This window comes from Pseudophryne corroboree, chromosome 12, assembly GCF_028390025.1.
Source record: "Pseudophryne corroboree isolate aPseCor3 chromosome 12, aPseCor3.hap2, whole genome shotgun sequence".
Classification (NCBI taxonomy): Eukaryota; Metazoa; Chordata; class Amphibia; order Anura; family Myobatrachidae; genus Pseudophryne; species Pseudophryne corroboree.
Genome location: NC_086455.1, coordinates 159,188,978 through 159,210,894, shown reverse-complemented (window position 1 = coordinate 159,210,894; position 21,917 = coordinate 159,188,978). Strand labels below are relative to the sequence as shown.

General features: G+C 51.4%; 1 protein-coding gene across 3 annotated transcripts in view; it reads left to right on the top strand.

Moving 5' to 3' along the window:
- Positions 1–21,326, top strand: part of LRRC74A (leucine rich repeat containing 74A) — a 48,967-nt gene extending 27,641 nt beyond the window's left edge. For 2 of the 3 annotated variants that reach the window (XM_063948255.1, XM_063948254.1), the window contains 6 exons: positions 9,912–10,106; positions 10,386–10,481; positions 10,577–10,720; positions 15,063–15,167; positions 16,789–16,874; positions 20,882–21,326. In XM_063948255.1, coding sequence (XP_063804325.1) covers positions 9,912–10,106; positions 10,386–10,481; positions 10,577–10,720; positions 15,063–15,167; positions 16,789–16,874; positions 20,882–21,266 — 1,011 coding nt within the window. In that variant the 3' untranslated portion in view covers positions 21,267–21,326. The remainder of the gene's footprint in view (positions 1–9,911; positions 10,107–10,385; positions 10,482–10,576; positions 10,721–15,062; positions 15,168–16,788; positions 16,875–20,881) is intronic. The other variant, XM_063948256.1, reaches the window with a different exon arrangement.
- The last annotated feature ends 591 nt before the right edge of the window (positions 21,327–21,917 follow it).

Genomic DNA, 21,917 nt, shown 5'->3' with positions numbered 1-21,917 from the left:
TTACCACCCAGAAACGCCCCTTTCCTGTCAATCATTCACCGATCAGCAGTGCGACTGAAAAGCGCCGCAGGATCCACAGCAAATCTACTAAGTTTTTAGTTAAATAACTAAGCGCATGCGCCCTGCGTGCCTTGCGCATGCGCATTTTGCAACAAATCGCAGCATAGCGAAAATCGGCAACGAGCGAACAACTCGGAATAACCACCCTTGTTAGAGCTCTAGCTAAATTTAAACAAGGTGATACAACCTTTTGAAATTCTTTATTTTTGCGTGGTCAGGTACATAAAGAAGGCATTCTAGGAGTACAAGGGACATATGGCCAACATAGCCAGTGTCCAAAATAGACCACAGTTTTCCAGTGAGTAACAGGGTTAATTGGTATGGGAAAAACAATCAAGTTCAAACATGGGAATCGGGGGGGGGGGGGAGAAGAGAAACAGGGGGGGGGGGGGAAATAACCACATTTGTAACCATACATAATATAAGTCTTGAGAACAGGACGGTCATAATAGGGGGGGGAGGAAACGGAGAAGAGACACGGACAGAGAGGGTAATAGGAGGAAGAGATAATTGAGAAAGATAGGAGATGAGATAAGGAGGAATGTCAAAGGGAGAAGTAAGTGGGTGCCCATGGGTCTACGGGAGGAGCTGGAGCAGGTGGAGGGAGCCGGCTAACCACGTTCAGCGGCGAGCCAGGGAGCCCAGACCCGCTCGAAGACGTGGCCCCGGTCGTGGAGGTAATAGGTTATCTTTTCCATTGAGGCGATGTGCCAGATTTTAGCTTTGAGGGATAGTAGGGAGGGTGGTAAGGGGTTCTTCCAGTTGAGGGCGATCAGTGATTTAGCTGCGGCTAGAATGTGTGAGGTCAGCTTTTGGGAGAATTTATTGAGGAGTGGGGGGGGATAACACAGTAAGGAGACCCAAGGGTCTTTCATTACAGGGGATTCTAGAAGTGAGTTGAGGAGGGAGTGGACCAGATCCCAGAAGGGGACGATAACCGGGCAGGTCCACCATATGTGGAGCATAGTACCTCTCTCCCCACAGTTCCTCCAGCAGGCTGGAGAGGAGGACGGGAAAAATTTGTTAAGACGGTCGGGGGTATAGTACCAGCGGTAATAAACTTTGTAGGCCGTTTCCTTAAAGGCGGTGGCAATAGAGCTTTTAGCAATCCCTAGTCTCATGTCCTCCCAATCCTGAGTTTCAGGTGGGGGCCCGAGGTCCCGTTCCCATGCAAGTTCATGGGGCCGGGATAGGGGCAGGGAAAAATCCAGTAGGAGAGAGTAAAGTTGGGAGATTGTGCCTTTGGAGGAGTGGGAGTTGACACATAGGGATTCAAAGGGAGTAAGGGCACGGAGTAAGGCGGTGGAAGGGAGGGAGGTTAAAAAGTGGCGTATTTGTAAGAATTGAAAGGGGTTGAGTGGCTGTGAGGGGGTTTTCTGCTGGAGGTCCGGGAGGGACAGCCATTGGCCTCGATCGGCAAAGTCGATTGGGAATTTAAGGCCCAGAGTTATCCACGTCCGGGATCTCGTAGCTGAGAGTCCGGAGGGAAACATGGGGTTCTGCCAGATGGGGGTTAAGGGTGAGGGTGTAGTAGTGAGACCCCACTTCAGAGAGAGGGTGTCCCAGGTTTTGAGGTTGAATTTGATGGTGGGAAGAAGTTTAGAGGTTGGGGGTCGAGAGGCAGAGGGGAGTCCCCATAGGGGGGTCAGATCTGGGATGCCAATGAAGGCTGCTTCGATGTCCAGCCAAGAAACCGATCCTGGAGGAGCGTAGGAAGTGACAATGTGGGATAAGTGGGAGGCGAGGTAGTATAATTTGACATCGGGAAGTCCTCTGCCTCCCATGGAGGTTGCTCTTTTCAGGGTGTTGGCAGCAATGCGGGGAGGTCTGTGGTTCCAAATAAAGCGCACAAGGGCTCGTTGGATATTGCGGAGGAAGGGGGCCGGGACCGCCACAGGGAGAGTCTGGAAAAGGTAGAGCCATTTGGGGATTATGGTCATTTTAACTGCTATGATCCTGCCCAGCCACGAGATGAAGAGACTGTTCCAAGAGGTCAGGTCGGCTAGTGTGTTGGTAAGAAGGGGTGGGAAGTTTTCCCGGAAGAGGGAGTCGTAACGCGGGGTTAGGTATATCCCTAGGTATTTTATCTTTGAGGGTTGCCATTTAAATTTAAAATTGGTGCGAAGGGACTCCGCCTGGTGTTGGGGGATATGTAGCATCATGGCCTCAGATTTGGAGTAGTTGATCTTGTAGCCTGAGATGAGGCTATAGGCTTGTAGAACCGAGAATAGGTTTGGGAGTGAAATAAGGGGCTGGGTCAGGGAGAGTAGGATGTCATCTGCGAAGAGGGAGATTTTGGGATCTGTGGGGCCTACCTTTATTCCGTGTATATCTGGATGTGTTCTAATTTGAGAGGCAAGGGGTTCTATAATAAGGGCAAATATTAGGGGGGAGAGGGGGCAGCCCTGACGTGTGCCATTGGAGATGCTAAGTGGGGCGGATGGGGTACCATTGATAAGGACGGTGGCCGAGGGGGTGGAGTATAATGCTAGGATGCTGGTGAGGAAGCCACCGGACAAGCCATAGGCCTCCAAGGTGGGTCTCAAGAAGTCCCAGGAGATCCGGTCAAATGCTTTTTCGGCATCTAAGGAAAGCATGATCGTGGGGCATCTCCTGGAATTAGAGATATGTATAAGGTCAATGGCACGTCTGGTGTTGTCTCTTGCCTGGCGGCCCGGGATAAAGCCTACTTGGTCGTAGTGAACAAGGGAAGGGAGGTATGGGTTAAGACGGTTGGCCAGGATCTTAGCGAAGATTTTCAGGTCTAGGTTCAGGAGGGATATGGGGCGATAGCTTGCGCAATTAAGGGGGTCCTTGCCTTCTTTGGGGATCACCACAATTCTAGCCTCTAGCATCTCAGGGGGAAAAGGGTCGCCTTGGACAATCCCGTTGAAGAGAGAGTGTAGGTGGGGGGAGAGAAGGGCAGAGAATTTCTTGTAGTAGAGAGCAGTGAACCCATCTGGGCCCGGAGATTTGCCGGTTTTTTGCATGAGTATAGTCTGGGTGATTTCTTCCACCGTAATCTCACCGTTGAGAAGGTCCAAGGCGTCCGGGGGTAGTCTGGGTAGTTTAGAAGCAGAGAGAAAGTGGGAGATAAGGTCGGATCGAGGTTGGGGGGAAGAGCCCGGTGGAGGGGGCGGAAGGTTGTATAGGTCGGTGTAGTAGGATTGGAAGGCAGCTCTAATGGCTGTGGGGTCCTGAATAAGTTGGTTGAGAGAGTTTCTGATAGTGACAATGTTGGTTTTGGCTCTTGTGGAGCGGAGTCGAGCCGCCAGGATCCTGTCCGCCTTGTCACCCTTCTCATAAAAGGACTGGCGAAGCCACTTAAGGCGCTTGGCCACCCGTGTAGTAAGAAGAAGATCGAGTTCCGCTTTAATGGTGCGAAGTTCGGACAAGACCGCCTGGTCGGAAGACGCCTTGTGTTGGGTCTCAAGTGCATGGAGTTTAATGGAGAGCCTGTTGTATTGGGAAAGGGATTGCTTTTTAGCTTTTGAGGCTAGGCTGATGAGGTGTCCTCGAAGGACAGCCTTGTGCGCCAGCCAGAGGGTGGGTCTAGAAATATCGGGGGAGTCATTTAAGGTGAAATAATCAGAGATTTTGTCTTGGAGATGGGACTTTGTCTCAGGGTTGTGTAGGAGGGAATCGTTGAGGCGCCATGTCATAGGGCGAGGACGGGAAGCCAGACCTGCGAGGTCGCAGGAGATGGGGGCGTGGTCGGACCAGATCAGTGGGTGGATATGGGCATCGCGGAGGTTCAAAGCAAGATCATGACTGAGCAGGACCATATCAATGCGGGAGTAGGAGTTATGCGGGGCAGAGTAGAAGGTGTAGTCGCGGGCAGAGGGGTCTTTTATCCTCCAGGAGTCGTAGAGAAGTTGGGATCGCATGAGTCGGAGGAGGGATCTAGAGCGAAGGGAGTCTGACGGGGAAGGAGTAGGGGGAAAGGTAGAGCGGTCTAGCTGTGGATTGAGAACGGAGTTGAAGTCACCTGCAAGTATAAGGTCGCCCTGTCGGACTCGAGTGAGGAGATTATCTATCCTTGTAAAAAACCGTTCCTGTCGCTGATTAGGGGCGTAAACGTTAACCAGGGTGCATATATTATTGTTGAGTTTACCCACTAGGACAAGGAATCGGCCGTCTTTGTCAGCATGAGAGTCTAGGAGTTCAAAAGACAGGTGGCGGGCAATTAAGATCGCTACTCCACGTTTTTTGGCTAGGTGATCGCAGGCATGAAAGGAAACGGGAAATGGTTTACATTGCAGGGTAGGGTGAGATTCGTGCACGAAGTGAGTTTCCTGTAGGAAAATCAAATCGCCTCTATGGTGTTTAAGGGAGGTAAATAGCTTGCCTCTCTTTTGAGGGCTGTTCAAGCCCTTCACATTATGGGAGAGTACCCGGAGACCCATGGGCAGGCAGCAGTGAGGTGGTCGGATTTGAAAGGGCGGGAGTGGTTGGGGGTGGAGAAGGGGGAGGGGGAGACAGATCGAAGATATATGAAATGAGAGAGAGTGTGGTCAGAGGAGGGGTGGTAGGGGAAGAGGACCGGAGGGGGTGGGGGGGTGGTTGGTCGTCTGGCGGAGGAGGCCAGGACCGGTAAAGCTGACAAGGGGAAGGAATACTAGGCGTTGGGGAAGCACCTAGGTCAGCGGTAGGGCCCGGGGCCCTGTGGGGGCGCGGCATGGGGCCCCGATCGCGGGTCACGAGCCGCTCGGGGAAAGACAGGAGGCAAGCCTCCCCTGGGGGTACCTGAGGGAGAGAGCTGGAGAGAAGACAGGAAGAGATGATAGCCGGAGCGCCCGCCCCAAGGGGCGGAGAATAGGAGGAGGGGGAGGAGGGGAAAGAGTGGGTCAAGTATCTGCATGGGAACATATCAAGAGAGTAACTTTTGAATATGTGGGCAGTTAGACATTTAAACTACCAAACGATGTAACATTTCAATAGAGGATAACAACAATATTATTGTGAAGCAACCGAGGGGTCAGGAGGTAAGGTCACTAAGAACCTAAGGTAATGTAGCACTTCAGGTGGGGGGGTACGACCAGAAGTGATCGTCCCAATTCAATGTAGGGTGCTGTAGCGTAGAGAGGTGAGAGTTCTCAGGGCACTGGAGGTGGGGCCTGGGAGGCCCCGGAGGACGGCACCGTGAACCACTCAGAACGAGGAGACCGAAGTGAATCTCGCTGTGTCCGTGGTGGGAGGCGTGGAGAGTGGACATCTTGGTCAGGAACGGGGATGCCCAGTTTGGAGAGGAGTGTTTGGGCCTCAGGTTGGTCTCTAGCTGTGAGGAGCTTCCCTTGGTGCCACACTAAGATCCGGAAAGGGAAACCCCAACGGTACTTCACGTTGTGACGGGAGAGCAGGGAAGTGATGGGTTTGAAGTCCCTGCGTTTAGCTAAGGTTAGCGGGGATAAATCCTGAAAAATCTGGAGTGGGGTGTTTTGGAAAGTCACAGATCCCAGCCGTCGGGCCTCCCTCATAACGGCCTCCTTTGCAGTGAAGTAGTGCATTCGGAGAATGACATCTCTGGGCTGAGAAGAGTCCTGGGAGCGCGGCCGCAAGGCCCGGTGGGCTCGGTCCAGGAGGAGATGTTCCTCGGGGGTGTCGGGCGATAGGTGTGCGAAAAGGCGTTTAAGGTAGAGTTCAAGATGAGATGCCTCGACCTCCTCAGGGATACCCCGAATCCTCATATTATTTCTCCTTGCTCTATTGTCTTGGTCCTCGTTCTCCTCCCGGAGGTGGGCAACATCCTGACGGAGTTGATGCAACTCGGTCTCTGCTGTTTGCTGGAACGTTACCACCTCTTCGACTCTTCTTTCGAGTTGGTCAGTTCTGGAGCCGATATCGGCTATATCGGATTTCAGGGAGTGTAGAGCTTGGACTGAGGACTTAATGTCCCGCATCTCCTTAAGGAGGGAGAGGAAGTCCTTACGGGTGAGGGGCGTGAGATCGTCATCTTCGGCCTCCGATTCGGAGGGGGCCTGAGAGGGGCCGGGATTGTCAGGCCTGTTCGTGGCTGGGGTGCCTTTTTTGGTCAGAAATGGTGTGAGGTCGGACCCCTGGGATTTTTTGTTACCCCTGGTCATCTTGGGGGCGTAGGGGGGTAGGTGGAAAGTAGGGTGAGGAATGGGGGTGGCGCTCCCGCTATGAGGCTCAGGGCCAGGGAAGGTGACTCGGGGGCCTTAAGGAGACATTACGGTGTGGTCATCAGCCGAGCCCGGCAGATGGAGTCCGCCCAGGGAGGACCACGAGAGCAGAGGGAGGGCACCCCGGCCCGGACTGGAGAGTGTGAGTCCGAAGTCGCAGGAGAGGGGATCCCGGAGACTATCTCCACCGCTCGGGGACCACAGGGACGCGTCCCGGGCACGGACCAGCCGGCGATCGGGGCAGCCCTGGGGCGGGGACCCGGCGGGGGAGAGGACCGCAGGGTGATGTGAAAGCGGCTCCCAGGTGGGTGCCAGTGGAGGCCTCGGTGGAGTTTAGGTGGATGGAGGCAGAAGGGACCACGGTCCCAGAGACTCACCAAGCGGCCGCCGCTGGAGCGGGTTGCAGAGAGCCGGAGGTTGAGGGTGGTCCAAGCCGGCACCTCCCAAGAGAGCGTATAGGGGCTTCGAGGTGGGTGGCAGGGGTGGAGGAGATCCCTTCAGTCTCAGGAGGGGCACAGAGCCAGTGATTGATTGAGGTCGCAGGAGAGGGGGGATGGAGCTGCGGGTCTGAGTGTTGGGTGCGGGGTATGATAATCGCCGCACGCAGCCGCTAGAGCTATTCCGTCGGCCTTTCTCTGGAGTAGGTGCTGGCTTCAGGAGATAGGAGAACAGGCAGGGTTATAGAGATATAAGTATAGTGGCTGAGTTGACTATACCAGTATTCGCCACAAGAGGGAGCCTTAGTTACAGCCAGCACCAGTCAGGGAGTTTGATGGGTGCTTTGCCAGTCCCAAGATGGCCGCCGCTTATCAGTGAGAGTTAGGTCCACCGGAGGACTCCCAGTCGTCGATCCCCGCCAGCGGGGGAAGAGATCTTGCTAGATCTTGCTTGCAGTGTTGTGTGAGACGGGGGAGGAAGGGCAGGCGCCTGGAGAGGTCGGGAATCGGCCAGGTAAAGTCTAGAGGCCGGGCGGCGCCAACCGCAAGATGGCCGCCGGCTGCCAGCCAGACACTTCTCGGCCCTTACCTCCCGCCGATCGTCCGGTCCCTGGTCTCCTGCGAGGATCAGCGCCCGGTGGGTGAGTCCCCCAGTGCCAGGGAGAGCCTTTCAGGTGGGTGGGAGAGTCTGCAGGGTCGCCGAACCGGGTCCCAGGAAACGCCGGCACAGCTCCAAAATCGAGGCCCCGGCTTCTGGGGTGGAGGTAGGCCGCAATCCGCAGGGGGCAACGCAGGGCCCCCCCGATTCCGCAGCTTCTTCCTCCAGGTGGTGGGTGTAGTGGTGGGGCTTAGGGGACTAGTCCCTTGTCGGTGGGCCTCCAAATCTGGTCAAAAAGTGGGTTTTGATACAGTGCCAGCCGGAGCTCAGCAGAGACCCGACCTTCCTCTATGCTAGCCAGGCCACGCCCCCCGATACAACCTTTTGAAGACCAGCGCTAATAAAAATTTAAGACCCCAATGTGGCTGAATAAAATTCAAGACTCAAGGATTATAATAAATACACAAATGTAATACTCATGATAATTACATGAATTCATATGGAATAAATACATGAGATAATAATAATAAATATAACATTAAATATCAGAAGAAAAACTCAGCCCTTTATATACACTATATGATCTCAGAATTGGAGGAATATATTCAGGAGCCAGATAAAGTCCAATTAGCTCTACTGGCATTAAAGGTGCAATATTCTTTAAAAATGCTGTATAATCTATAGGACTAAAGTCGACACATCCTGCGATGATCTGCAGACTGTGGGCCTAATTCAGACCTGATCACAAAAGCAAAATCTTTCTCTAATGGGCAAATCCATGTGCACTGCAGGTGGGGCAGATGTAACATGTGCAGAGAGAGTTAGATTTGGGTGGGTTATATTGTTTCTGTGCAGGGTAAATACTGGATGCTTTATTTTTACACTACAATTTAGATTTCAGTTTGAACACACTGCACCCAAATCTAACTCTCTCTGCACATGTTACATCTGCCCCCCCCCCCTGCAGTGAACATGGGGGGTAATTCCAAGTTGATCGCAGCAGGAAAAATTTTAGCAGTTGGGCAAAACCATGTGCACTGCAGGTGGGGCAGATGTAACATGTGCAGAGAGAGATAGATTTGGGTGGGTTATTTTATTTCTGTGCAGGGTAAATACTGGCTGCTTTATTTTTACACTGCAAATTAGATTGCAGATTGAACACACCACACCCAAATCTAACTCTCTCTGCACATGTTATATCTGCCTCCCCTGCAGTGCACATGGTTTTGCCCAGTTGCTAACAGAATTCCTGCTGCGATCAACTTGGAATTACCCCCCATGTGCACTGCAGCTGGGGCAGATGTAACATGTGCAGAGAGAGTTAGATTCGGGTGGGGTGTGTTCAAACTGAAATCTAATTTGCAGTGTAAAAATAAAGCAGCCAGTATATACCCTGCACAGAAACAATATAACCCACCCAAATCTAACTCACTCTGCACATGTTACATCTGCCCCACCTGCAGTGCACATGAGGAATCATTCCGAGTTGTTCGCTCGTTATTTTTTTTCTCGCAACGGAGCGATTAGTCGCTAATGCGCATGCTCAATGTCCGCAGTGCGACTGCGCCAAGTAAATTTGCTATGCAGTTAGGTATTTTACTCACGGCATTACGAGGTTTTTTCTTCGTTCTGGGGATCGTAATGTGATTGACAGGAAGTGGGTGTTTCTGGGCGGAAACTGGCCGTTTTATGGGTGTGTGCGAAAAAACGCTACCGTTTCTGGGAAAAACGCGGGAGTGGCTGGAGAAACGGAGGAGTGTCTGGCCGAACGCTGGGAGTGTTTGTGACGTCAAACCAGGAACGACAAGCACTGAACTGATCGCAGTTGCCGAGCAAGTGTGGAGCTACTCAGAAACTGCTAAGAAGTGTCTATTCGCAATTCTGCTAATCTTTCGTTCGCAATTTTGATAAGCTAAGATTCACTCCCAGTAGGCGGCGGCTTAGCGTGTGCAAAGCTGCTAAAAGCAGCTTGCGAGCGAACAACTCGGAATGAGGGCCATGGTTTTGCTCAACTGCTAACAAATTTGCTGCTGCGATCAACTCTGAATTACCCCCATAGTTTTACCCATTAGAGAAAAAGTTTGCTGTTGCGATCAGGTCTGAATTAGGCCCAGTGTATGCGCCATAAAAAGGAATTGCAGACTGGGTATGTGCCACACCTGCATACCCACCTTCATGGAGGATGTGAGAGTGGAGGATTCACTCTGTGCGTGATATGGGCATTTTTGGGCTGCAACTGGATGGGTCCGTGCGATTGCGGAGAACATATCCATCTATTGGGAGCGGTGTGGCCTTGGTGTACGGCTTCCTGTTATTCTTCTAATCATACAATGGAACCTGTGCAATCCTAGGTATGGGTGGTCTTCAGTATGCCGGCTGTCGGGATCCCGGCGCACAGTATACCGGCGCCGGAATCCCGATAGCCGGCATACCGACACTTATTCTCCCTCGTGGGGGTCCACGACCCCCCTGGAGGTAGAATAAAATAGCGTGCCCGCAAGGGGCTCATTTGCGCTCGCCACACTGTCGGTAAGCAGGCGGTCGTGCTCCCGGCGCCGGTATGCTGGTCGCCGGGAGCCCGACCGCCGGCATACCATACTACACCCCTAGGTATATGTGTATGCACAAGGTGTCCTGTGATTTATCTGCATCTCTCGCCTGTCTTCTATGCAGGTGAACGGGATGCTGAAGGTCCTGAACCTGTCGCACAATGGTTTCGGTAATGAGGGGGCACTGGCGCTGGGAGAAGCTCTAAGAGTTAATAGTTCCCTTCTTCATCTCGACATTAGCTGCAACCGGATCAGCAACGAAGGTGTTAGGCTTCTGTGCAAAGGCCTGGAGTATAACGACAGCCTGCGCGTGTTAAAGGTAACAAATTCATGTTCGTACGCAAATGCAATTGGTATTTTCGAGCTAGGGAATTGCTAATGAATGGTGGCGAGTAATGAGTGTGGATGAGAGACTTAGGTCTTGTGCAGAGCAACCACCTGTAGAAAAGCCACGGAGGATTAATAATGGCGTTCAGAGTCCATAAGAGCATGGCGCTAGCCACTCATCCTGCATGTCACTGATTTTGGTATAAAAGGGTGACCCCAGTTCTACTAGAACCCATTCCAGTAATTGTGCTATGATTGCTCCAACCTGCAGCTGTCCCGGAACCCCCTGACAGTAGAGGGCGCTATCACCCTATTGAGCTCAGTAACCAAGCTGCAGGACAATAAGGTTGAAGAACTGGACATTTCTGTGAGTAGGGAGAAAATATATAGAGTAATATATAGTGTAATGTAAGGGCTACATAGAGTAAATAATATATATATTGTGTCTTCGTGTCTCCCCAGAATGTTCTGGTCAACCCAAAATTCCTTTCACTCTTGGAAGCAGCTTCTAATTGCCGTCCTGCACTGCGTGTGTTGTATGCGGGGAAACAAGGATTTATCACACAAAAGTCTGCAGCACGTCCAGATCCAATGAGGGTCATTCAGGTGATGGGTATATGTGTGTTGTGTAACGCCGTGGTGTGCGTCTGACATTCAGGTGATGGGTATATGTGTGTTGTGTAATGCCGTGGTGTGCGTCTGACATTCAGGTGATGGGTATATGTGTGTTGTGTAACGCCGTGGTGTGTGTCTGACATTCAGGTGATATGTATATGTGTGTTGTGTAACGCCGTGGTGTGCGTCTGACATTCAGGTGATGGGTATATGTGTGTTGTGCAACGCTGTAGTGTGTGTGTGACATTCAGGTGATGGGTATATGTGTGTTGTGTAACGCCGTGCTGTGTGTCTGACATTCAGGTGATGGGTATATGTGTGTTGTGTAACGCCGTGGTGTGCGTCTGACATTCAGGTGATGGGTATATGTGTGTTGTGTAACGCCGTGGTGTGCGTCTGACATTCAGGTGATGGGTATATGTGTGTTGTGTAACGCCGTGGTGTGCGTCTGACATTCAGGTGATGGGTATATGTGTGTTGTGTAACGCCGTGGTGTGCGTCTGACATTCAGGTGATGGGTATATGTGTGTTGTGTAACGCCGTGGTGTGTGTGACATTCAGGTGATGGGTATATGTGTGTTGTGTAATGTCGTGGTGTGCGTCTGACATTCAGGTGATGGGTATATGTGTGTTGTGTAACGCTGTAGTGTGTGTGTGACATTCAGGTGATGGGTATATGTGTGTTGTGTAATGTCGTGGTGTGCGTCTGACATTCAGGTGATGGGTATATGTGTGTTGTGTAACGCTGTAGTGTGTGTGTGACATTCAGGTGATGGGTATATGTGTGTTGTGTAATGTCGTGGTGTGTGTCTGACATTCAGGTGATGGGTATATGTGTGTTGTGTAACGCCGTGGTGTGTGTCTGACATTCAGGTGATGGGTATATGTGTGTTGTGTAACGCCGTAGTGTGTGTCTGACATTCAGGTGATGGGTATATGTGTGTTGTGTAACGCCGTGGTGTGCGTCTGACATTCAGGTGATGGGTATATGTGTGTTGTGTAACGCTGTGGTGTGTGTCTGACATTCAGGTGATGGGTATATGTGTGTTGTGTAACGCCGTGGTGTGTGTCTGACATTCAGGTGATGGGTATATGTGTGTTGTGTAAAGTCGTGGTGTGCGTCTGACATTCAGGTGATGGGTATATGTGTGTTGTGTAACGCCGTGATGTGTGTCTGACATTCAGGTGATGGGTATATGTGTGTTGTGTAACGCCGTAGTGTTTGTCTGACATTCAGGTGATGGGTATATGTGTGTTGTGTAACGCCGTGATGTGTGTCTGACATTCAGGTGATGGGTATATGTGTGTTGTGTAACGCCGTGGTGTGTGTCTGACATTCAGGTGATGGGTATATGTGTGTTGTGTAACGCCGTGATGTGTGTCTGACATTCAGGTGATGGGTATATGTGTGTTGTGTAACGCTGTAGTGTGTGTCTGACATTTAGGTGATGGGTATATGTGTGTTGTGTAACGCCGTAGTGTGTGTCTGACATTCAGGTGATGGGTATATGTGTGTTGTGTAACGCCGTAGTGTGTGTCTGACATTCAGGTGATGGGTATATGTGTGTTGTGTAACGCCGTGGTGTGTGTCTGACATTGTGTCCTCTAGGGTGGGGATCACAGCATAGACAGTAACTAGGTCGACATAGAAAAAGGACGATATGCGCTTTTAACATTTTTTTGGTGTCGTTTACTTCGTAAAGCGACCGGGAACCCTAATTAGTGCACCGTGTCCCCTCGCACGGCTCGCTTCGCTCACCATGCTTCGGCAAGGTTACTGTTCCCAATCGTAGTCCACGTGGATCGGAAAGTATGAAAAAGCTAAAAAAAAAAAAATTAAAAGAAAATGTGAAAAACTCATATTGATCTTTCCCCACGTCGACGTAGTGACCATGTCGACCTAATGCATGTCGACCAATAGTAGTCGACCTAATGAGAGTCGACCTAAGGACCGGATACCGTCCTTTATATAGGCCATACTACAGGCCCCATGGACATACATGGAACACTGTGCGTGTGCTGGAAGATAACACATATTATACATCACAGTAAGGCACAGAGTGTGATGCATCTCACCGCAGAGCTAGAGGACGTTATATAATACACTCTATATCCTCAGAGAAACTTCTCACAGGTAAACAGCCCAGCAATGATCATTTATCCAAAGTACAGATGTGCCCATATGTCCTCCCCGCAGATACATGGCAGCATGACCAAATGCAGAGTAGGTGAGGGGGTACAATGCAGCCGATAGGGGCCGTGCAGCTGATGTGGTCCATGTATCTGATGGGGGCCATGCAGCTGATGTGGTCCATGTATCTGATGGGGGCCATGCAGCTGAGGGGCCATGTATCTAATGGGGGCCATGCAGCTGAGGGGCCATGTATCTAATGGGGGCCATGCAGCTGATGGGACATGTATCTGATGGGGGCCATTCAGCTGATGGGACATGTATCTGATGGGGGCCATGCAGCTGATGGGCCATGTATCTGGTGGGGGCCATGCAGCTGATGGGACATGTATCTGATGGGGGCCATTCAGCTGATGGGACATGTATCTGATGGGGGCCATGCAGCTGATGGGCCATGTATCTGATGGGGGCCATGCAGCTGATGGGACATGTATCTGATGGGGGCCATGCAGCTGATGGACCATGTATTTGATGGGGGCCATGCAGCTGATGGGCCATGTATTTGATGGGGGCCATGCAGCTGATGGGCCATGTATTTGATGGGGGCCATGCAGCTGATGGACCATGTATCTGATGGGGGCCATGCAGCTGATGGGCCATGTATTTGATGGGGGCCATGCAGCTGATGGGCCATGTATTTGATGGGGGCCATGCAGCTGATGGGCCATGTATCTGATGGGGGCCATGTATCTGATGGGGGCCATGCAGCTGAGGGGCCATGTAGCTAAAGGGCCATGTATTTGATGGGGGCCATGCAGCTGATGGGGCCATCCAACTGATGTCGGCCATGCAGTCAATGGGACCAATGTGTCTGATGGGTACAGTGCAGTTGATGGGGCCCATGTGTCTGATGGGTGCCATGCAGTTGACGGGGCCCATGTGTCTGATGGGGGCCATGCAGCTGATGGGGCCCATGTGTCTGATAGGGAAGGTGCAGTTGATGGGGCCATGTATCTGATGGGGGCTGTGCAGTTGATGGGGTCCATGTATCTGATGGGACCATGCAGTAATGCTAACCATTACACCCCATCAGGTACATGTTGGGGACATGTACCTGGTGGGGGCCGTGCACCTGATGAGGCCCATGTATCTGATAGGGGCCGTGCAGCTGATTGGGCCATATAACTGAGGGACTGTGTAGCTGAGGTGGTCCGTGTAGCCAAGGTGGTAGCCATGTAACTAATTGGGGCCTTGTAGCTGGTGGGGGCCTTGTAGCTAAAGGGGACTGTGTAGCTGAGGTGGGCCGTGTAGCTGAGGTTGCCATGTAACTAATTGGGGCTTTGTAGCTTATAAGGGCCGAGTAGCTGATGGGGCCATGTAATTGAGGTTGCCCATGTACTGTAGCTGAGGTGGGTAGTATAACTGAGGTGGAGGAGTTTGCAGCTGAGGGGACCATGTAGATGAGGGGGAGGGTGGTGCAGTTGAGGAGGGCTATGTAGCTGAGGCCATGTAGTAATGGGGAGGAACATGTAGCTGATGAGCTCAGTGTTGCTGCGGGGGGGGGGCTGTGTAGATGAGGGGTAGGGTGGTGCAGGTTAGGGCAGCCATGAACTTTAGATGAAGGGGTCCATACAGCTGAGGAGGTCAGTGCTGCTGAGGTGGGCTGTGCAGCTGAGCAGGGGGCCTTGTAGTTGAGGGAACCATGTAGATGAGGGGGAGGATGGTGAAGGTGAGGGGGGCTGTGTAGCTGAGCAGGGAGTCTTGTAGTTGAGGGAACCATGTAGATGAGGGGGAGGATGGTTAAGGTGAGGGGGTCTGTGTAGCTGCGCAGGGGGCCATGTGTCTGAGGAGGGGCTGTGTAGCTTTTGGAGATCATGCAACGGTGAGGGCCATGTACAGTAGTTGAGGGAGACTGGGTAGATAAGGGGGAGGATGGTGAATGTGAGGGGGCCATGTAGCCAATGATGTCAGTGTGGCTGAGGGGGAGGGTTAAAGGTAAGGTGGGCTGTGTAGCTGTATAGATGACCAGCAGGAACAACAAAGAGATAATCTCCTAACACAATAATAATGATAATAATAAGCAATGAACAGTGAAGGCCCAGCCTGAGCCACTGATAAGAACATCGCTAGAGCCTCCTGGGCCCTGTATTCCCGAGTCGGTGAGACCTATCCTCAGCTGACTCCGCTTCTGCCTCCCTGCAGGATTTCCTGGATGAACGGAAACTCCGGATGCTGGATTTCTTCAAGAACATGGACAAAGACGGCACCATGAGTGTCCCTGTCAGTGACTTTCTCAGATACATTACGGTGAGTGTGAGGCACAGGTGCCTGTGTGACACCCCCGTAAGGGCTCAGCGGACCTGAGTGACAGGTGTTGGCCCAGTAAACTCGGGAAATCCTCAGGACTCCACTAGTTCCCCAGATCTGATCGTTGTTCGTGCCTGAACACCATATAAGTATTATTTATATATGGGGACAACGTCACTAATAACACAATGCTGGGTATTAGCAAAGAGACCAAGAGATAACGTTGCCCCTCTTGCAGGTTAAGTGTCACATATATATTAGTCCAGATTAACGTTCTCCATGGGTTGTAAGATCCGGTCACGCAGCTTTGTTGGTTTAATAGGACTGAAACTGTGAGTACGGAAGAAGAATATATTTAAGTGTGATTGGACTGTATAGAGGGAGGAAATCATGTAGAATTAAGGGGGGAAGTGTAATTGGACAATACAGAATAGAGGATGGTAATCAGTTAGAAGAGATGAGCGGATTCGGTTTTACTCGGTTTTACTCGGTTCTCAAAACCGAATCTTATTGGCTATCCAAAACACGTGACATCCGTGAGCCAATAAGATTCGGTTTTGAGAACCGAGTAAAACCGAGTAAAACCGAATCCGCTCATTAGAACAGGAGGTGGTTATAGACTAAAACAGAATAGAGAGGTGGTATATATCATGTATATTGCAATGTGTGGGAGGGGGGTTATTGGGTAGTGGAGTAAGTGGGGGGGGCTCAGGGATTTAATAAGCTGTCTGAATAGATGAGTCTTCAGAAAAGGCCTAACATTTTGTCAGGAGGGAAAAATCAGTCAAAATAGATTATTAAGGCGAAGGTCTGATTAGGGGAAGACTCAATACAGAAGTTTGGCAGATCTGTCTTGCTGTGTCGACGCTGCTCTGACACGGACGGACAGGCTCCTGTTGTGATGTGGCCCTATTTTGTGCACTCACTTCCTCAACCACTATTTGTCTATTGGAGATTCTGAAAAATTGTAGATATGGATTTTGAATGCAGCAATGACACTTTATGCAGCGTGTAGTGACATCTCCAAAAAGCACTAGCCTAGGGATGGTCATCGGTGGGTTTACCTCGATGTTCTAAAACTGTCCAGAGGGGAACCATTGAGCGTTTCACTCACCAATGGATGGTCATCCCTGCTCTATTACTCACTGGCCTGTGGGCCAATCAGAGCCTGGGGTTGATCTTCAGGGGGTGCATCTAGGCTTCACATCTTGGCATTGGGGGGCTCTGTACAATTGATGGTGGAACATTGGCTCCCTGACATTGATGGCAAGACCATATAACATTGGTGGTTAACCATCGATGGTCGATGGCCAACTCTATACTAGGCTCCCTGGGCCCCGTCCTGGAAACATTTAACTGGCGCTGAGGTGAATAGGTAAATTGTGTATTATCCACACAGAGATGACACACTTCAAAGGTGTGTATTAGTTTCAGCGAGTAATAGTATAGGGAGAGAGGAGCTGAAGACCTCGGACCAAGCCGCGTCGTCTCAAACTGGTAAAGGAAGCGCAGAATGAGCCAGATATCAGTAAACTCAGGAATAATAATAATACTGAGTGTAGTGATAGTACGGTTGCTGTCTTAAATATGACCCTCTGCTGCCACAATTTGTTGTCCACAGATGGCTGGTGTACCCCTTGATGCTGTCCAAATGGACTCCCTGATAGAGAGACTGGACAGAGATCAGACAGGAACTATAGACTACAGGTGAGAAGGGGAACTTTGCACAGTGTTCTGATTAGCTGCCCAGTATTTGTCTTGGGAGGCAAACACAGACCGGTGGCCCAGGCATTTTTAGCAGCATTGAAAACCCTGCGGGTGCACTTTCTTATAGCCAATTAAATATACGTACAAACATCAGTGAGGGCTCCGGTAGCATCAGCCAGGGGACTGTTGTCCTGGGTCAGGGCCACGCTCCCTCTGGAAGCCCATTTTGGACAGAGGAGAGCGTCAAGACCCAGAACAAACCTTCTGGGGGGTGTTTTTGGTGGGAGATCTTAATGAGACTCCTGGTAGACACAGAGCCTTTCTCTCTCGCTACCTTGTGCTCCAAGGGGTAATGCTTTCCTCTCTTCTTATTACAATGTAAATATACTGTGCAGGTTTCCTATCTGGGGTACATGCAAACTGCATGGCTGAAACTGGACTGGTTTAAAGAGACAGGGCGGCTGTATTACTGCTGCTGCATTGTAACATAAAAGCTGTTCTGTGCAGGGGGTATCTGGACAGGGGGGCAGGGTGCCATCTGCCCCCCGGTCCAGTGCAATTTAAGTGTTCCAGGGCCGCCTGCTTCTCCTGGCCGCTGCTTTTCTTCTGGATCCTAACCAGGGGCGGATCCAGAAGAAAATGAAAGGGGAGGCACCATGATAGGGGAACGGTAATAGTTATATTTACATGCACCTAAGGCACGCGTGCTCCCAGATAAGGGGTGTGGTATCACAGGGGGTGTGGCCTCACAGAATACACCATCAGGTAATGATTGGCTGTAGGAGTGCATCCCTGCTAGTTTATTGACAATGTTTCACCCTGATGTAAAGGCTGATTGGGCCTTGAAATGTTGGTCACCTGTTCCATTAGTTATGGGAGCCTGGAAGGCACCCCAGCACAATATAATTATTATAGTTTTTAGTTGGTGGTGGCAGGTGCAGCATACCTTGTTTTGGGCAATGCACTGAGACTCAGGGGCAGATTTATTAAGCCTGGTGAAGTGATAAATTACACGGTGATAAAGGACCAGCCAATCAGCTCCTAACTACCATGTTACAGGCTGGGTTTGAAAAATGACAGTTAGGAGCTGACTGGCTGGTTCGTTATCACCTTCCACTTTATCACTTCACCAGGCTTAATAAATCTGCCCCTCAGTCTGCAGGACACGAACTGACCATCTTTAATTAGCAGAAGCAGCCAGCTGGATCTCCAAGAAGCAGCATAAGACATCTGCAGGTCAGCCCTGTCACAATCACACGGGCCGCCTTCTCAAAGCTGAGGCTGAGTGTGACTGCACCTAGCATGGTGGTAAAGGAAGTGGAGGAGGAAGCGCTGGGAAACTGTGCGGTGCAGTGAGGGCTAATGAAGCCTTCTGCGCCGTCATAAGTAACAGTCTTGCTCGATGCTGGCATCTGAACCTCGTGCCTGGGCTGGACTCTGGACGGCTGGCAGTGGGGGAGGTAGGTTGCGTTGTGAGCAGGGGGCCTCCCCATTGGTTACCACACGGACTTGCTGTTAGAGCCGCGGTGGGTTCTAGTGCCTGCCGGCTCTTTTATCAAATCTGAGTGACAGAAATAGCAGTAGTGCTGCTGCTGTTCTCCTTTTGAAACAAAAAAGAAGTTAGAAATGACAGGGGGGGCACGGGCCCAAGTGCCCCCCCTCTGGATCCGCCTATGGTCCTAACTCAGATCTGATCGCTGGGCTGCTAGTTTTTGCTGTACTGCGATCAGATAGTCGCCACCTACAGGGGGAGTGTAAATTCACAGTGTAAGTGTGCAATCGCATGTGTAGCTGAGCTGCAAACAGGGCCGGTTCCAGCCCTTTTAGCGCCCCCGGGCGGCAAATGGGGCATGGCTTCATACAGGGGGCGTGGTCAGTTACGCTCCCTGTACAGTAGATTAGCGCCGCTGAAATGCTGTGCGGTGCGCACAGCAAAGGTCCTCTCCACGAAGGGAAACTAGACGCGTAGCGTCTAGTTCCCTTCGTGGAGAGGACCTTTGCTGTGAGGTGCGCGATGACGTCATCGCGCACCGCACAGTAGAGGTCCTCTCCACGAAGGGAAACTAGATGCGTAGCGTCTAGTTCCCTTCATAGCGGGACACAGCGGGCAGCGGCAGAGGGACACAGCGGGCAGCTGGGGGCACAGCAGTAGCGGATCTTGCCATGGTGCGGCGCCCTCCGGAAGGCGGCGCCCCGGTCAAAAGTCCTGCTTGCCCGTGGCAAGATCCGCTACTGGTTGCAAAAGTCCACTTTCTGCAGTCTCTGCGCAAGCCAAGACTTACTCATCCAGTGCGATATGAATGGGCTGATCGGGGCCGGAGCTGACGTCAGACACCCTCCCTGAAAACACTTGGGCACGCCTGCGTTTTCCCGAACACTCTCAGTAAACGGTCAGTTGCCACCCACAAATGGCCTCTTCTCTGTCAATCACCTTGTGAAAGCCCGTGCGAACGGATTCTTCGCACCATCCCGTCGCTGACTGGCGATGCCCGTTGTTGCTGTTCCGACACGTGTCCGCATTGCGGTGCACACGCATGCCCAGTTACCCCCTCAGAGTGGCACAGGTGCGAGATTTTTGGTAAACTCGCACCTAATTTTTTCACTGCATTCCCTGTGAAAAGCTGGGCCACTTGCTTGAGTCTGCCCCCAGGCTGAAAGTTGCCAGCCAGCCCCTGGTTCTGTGTCATCTGAAAAAGCTGCATTCTGTGTGATTTCCCAACAGCTTCAGCTGAGATTACTGTCCTCTTTATAACATTTTTATTTGAGCTAATAGACATCTACTTGCTTCTAAGACACCTGCATCTGCTTTGTAACCTGTGGTCACCAAATTGGCGCAAACGCTTCTCCATTCTCTGGCTGTCATGCGTTTGAGTCCACTGTCTCCGAGCTCTCCCTCAGCTCCAGAAACTCGGGTGGCCCTCCCAGCCCCCCGGAAAGGGGGGCAATTGTCCTGCTTTTGCTGGCAGCCCCCCGCACTCCCCCTCGGCCGCCCACAGCAGAGAACAAGTGGGCGGTCCGAGGGGGATACGATGACGCGATTCGCACAGAATCGCTTAATCGTAGCTCCGCCCCTGCTGTACAGTGCCTGTTTTCTCTGCACTGTCTAGCGGGGGCGGGCCCACGATGACGCAAATATGATGCCACGCCACCGGACTGCTAACTTTCCCCAAACTTTCCCCGTCACCCATGCCCCCTGACCGCCCACATTGCCTCCGGGCACGCACCCATTAGTTTACCACACTGCAGCCTCCCGGAGGAGGGCGCAGCAAGGTAGGCACTTATGCCTATACCTCAGACTGACTTGTTGCAATTCTTTGATCCGCTGACGTCCAGGTTGGGGAATCGGGGTATTCAACATGTTCAATTTCTTTGATTTGCCGATCCCGTCCTAAAAATTGTCTTTCTCCAAGGCTTAGTAAATAGACCCCAATATGTCTTAAGATGTTGAAAGTATAATAGCTAAAAGACTCCATACTGTACATCGGACTGCCTTTCCCAGATTCCCTGATAACATGGGATCCGCCGATCGGAGGCCTATTTTCAGGTTGGGATCGGGGAATAATGATTCTCGGCCTGTTCATAGCTGTAACTAGGGGGGGCTAAGGTGTCACGTGCCCCAGGCGCTGTATTTGAGAGGGCGCTGAAAACTTTTCCGGCTCCCCCGGCCAGCTAAACTACTACCTTGCCCCGGGTACTGAAAATCCTAGTTTCGGCCCTGGCCTGTTGAATATCCCGATCCCTCGACCCAGTAGTGCGGGAATTGGAGCATTGCGACAATCAGTTGCAGGTATATGGAGGTCTTAACATAAGCACGTAGGATGTGCCTGAATGTTTCTCATTGCATGTGGACACGTCAGAGGGAAACTTCAAGCCTTGTCTCTCGTCTGCTCTGTCCCTCCGCTTCTGCTTCTGTCCCACAAATCTCCGCCTCTTCCCTTTGCACAAATTGCACAACCCACAGATACTTTCTCTCATCGTATTGCTGTTTTCTGTCCCATGTGTGCCAGGAACCTTATTGACTCTCGCAAGAAGATGGTGAAAGATCTGCGCAAGCAGCAGCGTCGTCGAGAAAGAAGAGAGCGCCAAGAGAGGCAGCGCAGAGAGAGAGCTCTGAAATCCTTTCACAATGCAGTAAGGGCCCTGACTCCGCCCCCAGCATCAAGAGGCGCCCCATGGAGCATCGTAAGCTCGGCCCATTTCTCTGTTACCCCACTCAGCTCTTGGTACGAGGAAGGGGAGCTGAGAGACCAGGCCGGTTCTCCACAGATCCAGAACGGAGAACCAGAAAACTTGGAGACCGAGCGCTATTGCAGCTCACGGGGGAGTATGGTTTCCCAGGGCTTCTCCGAGCCCTTCACCCCAAAGCGGACCCCCTCGCCACTGTCTGAGTGACCCAGGAAATAAGGCAGCGGCCAAAACAGATTGAATAAATGTCTTAACTCTTAAACTTAAGTTGCGTCACTGTTTCACTGAGAGAAGCTTGCATACTATAGTGAAGCTTGAATACTTTAGTGAATTGTGAGTTTGAAACAGGAGCAGGTGAGTCAGAATACAGAAAGAGGTGAGTTAACATACACAAACAGGAACACAAATATTTCCAATACCATTAGCATCTGTTACACTGTTTGAGCTAGTGCAGTGCAGTGGATGTAATTCTTTGCTGAAGGAGGAGATAGCTAAACTGCATGCTGAGATTAGGAAGTCTATGTCCTTGAGGCCAGGGGCAGATCCAGACGAAAATGAAAGGGGGGGGGGGGGGGGCACCATGATAGGCGAACGGTAATAGTTATATTTACATGCACCTAAGGCACGTGTGCTCCCAGATAAGGAGTGTGGAATCACAGGGGGTGTGGCCTCACAGAATACGCCATCAGGTAATGATTGGGCCTTGAAATGTTGGTCACCTGTTCCATTAGTTATGGGAGCCTGGAAGGTACCCCAGCACAATATAATTATTATAGTTTTTAGTTGGTGGTGGCAGGTGCAGCATACCTTGTTTTGGACACTGCAGAGAGACTCAGACTGCAGGACACGAACTGCCCA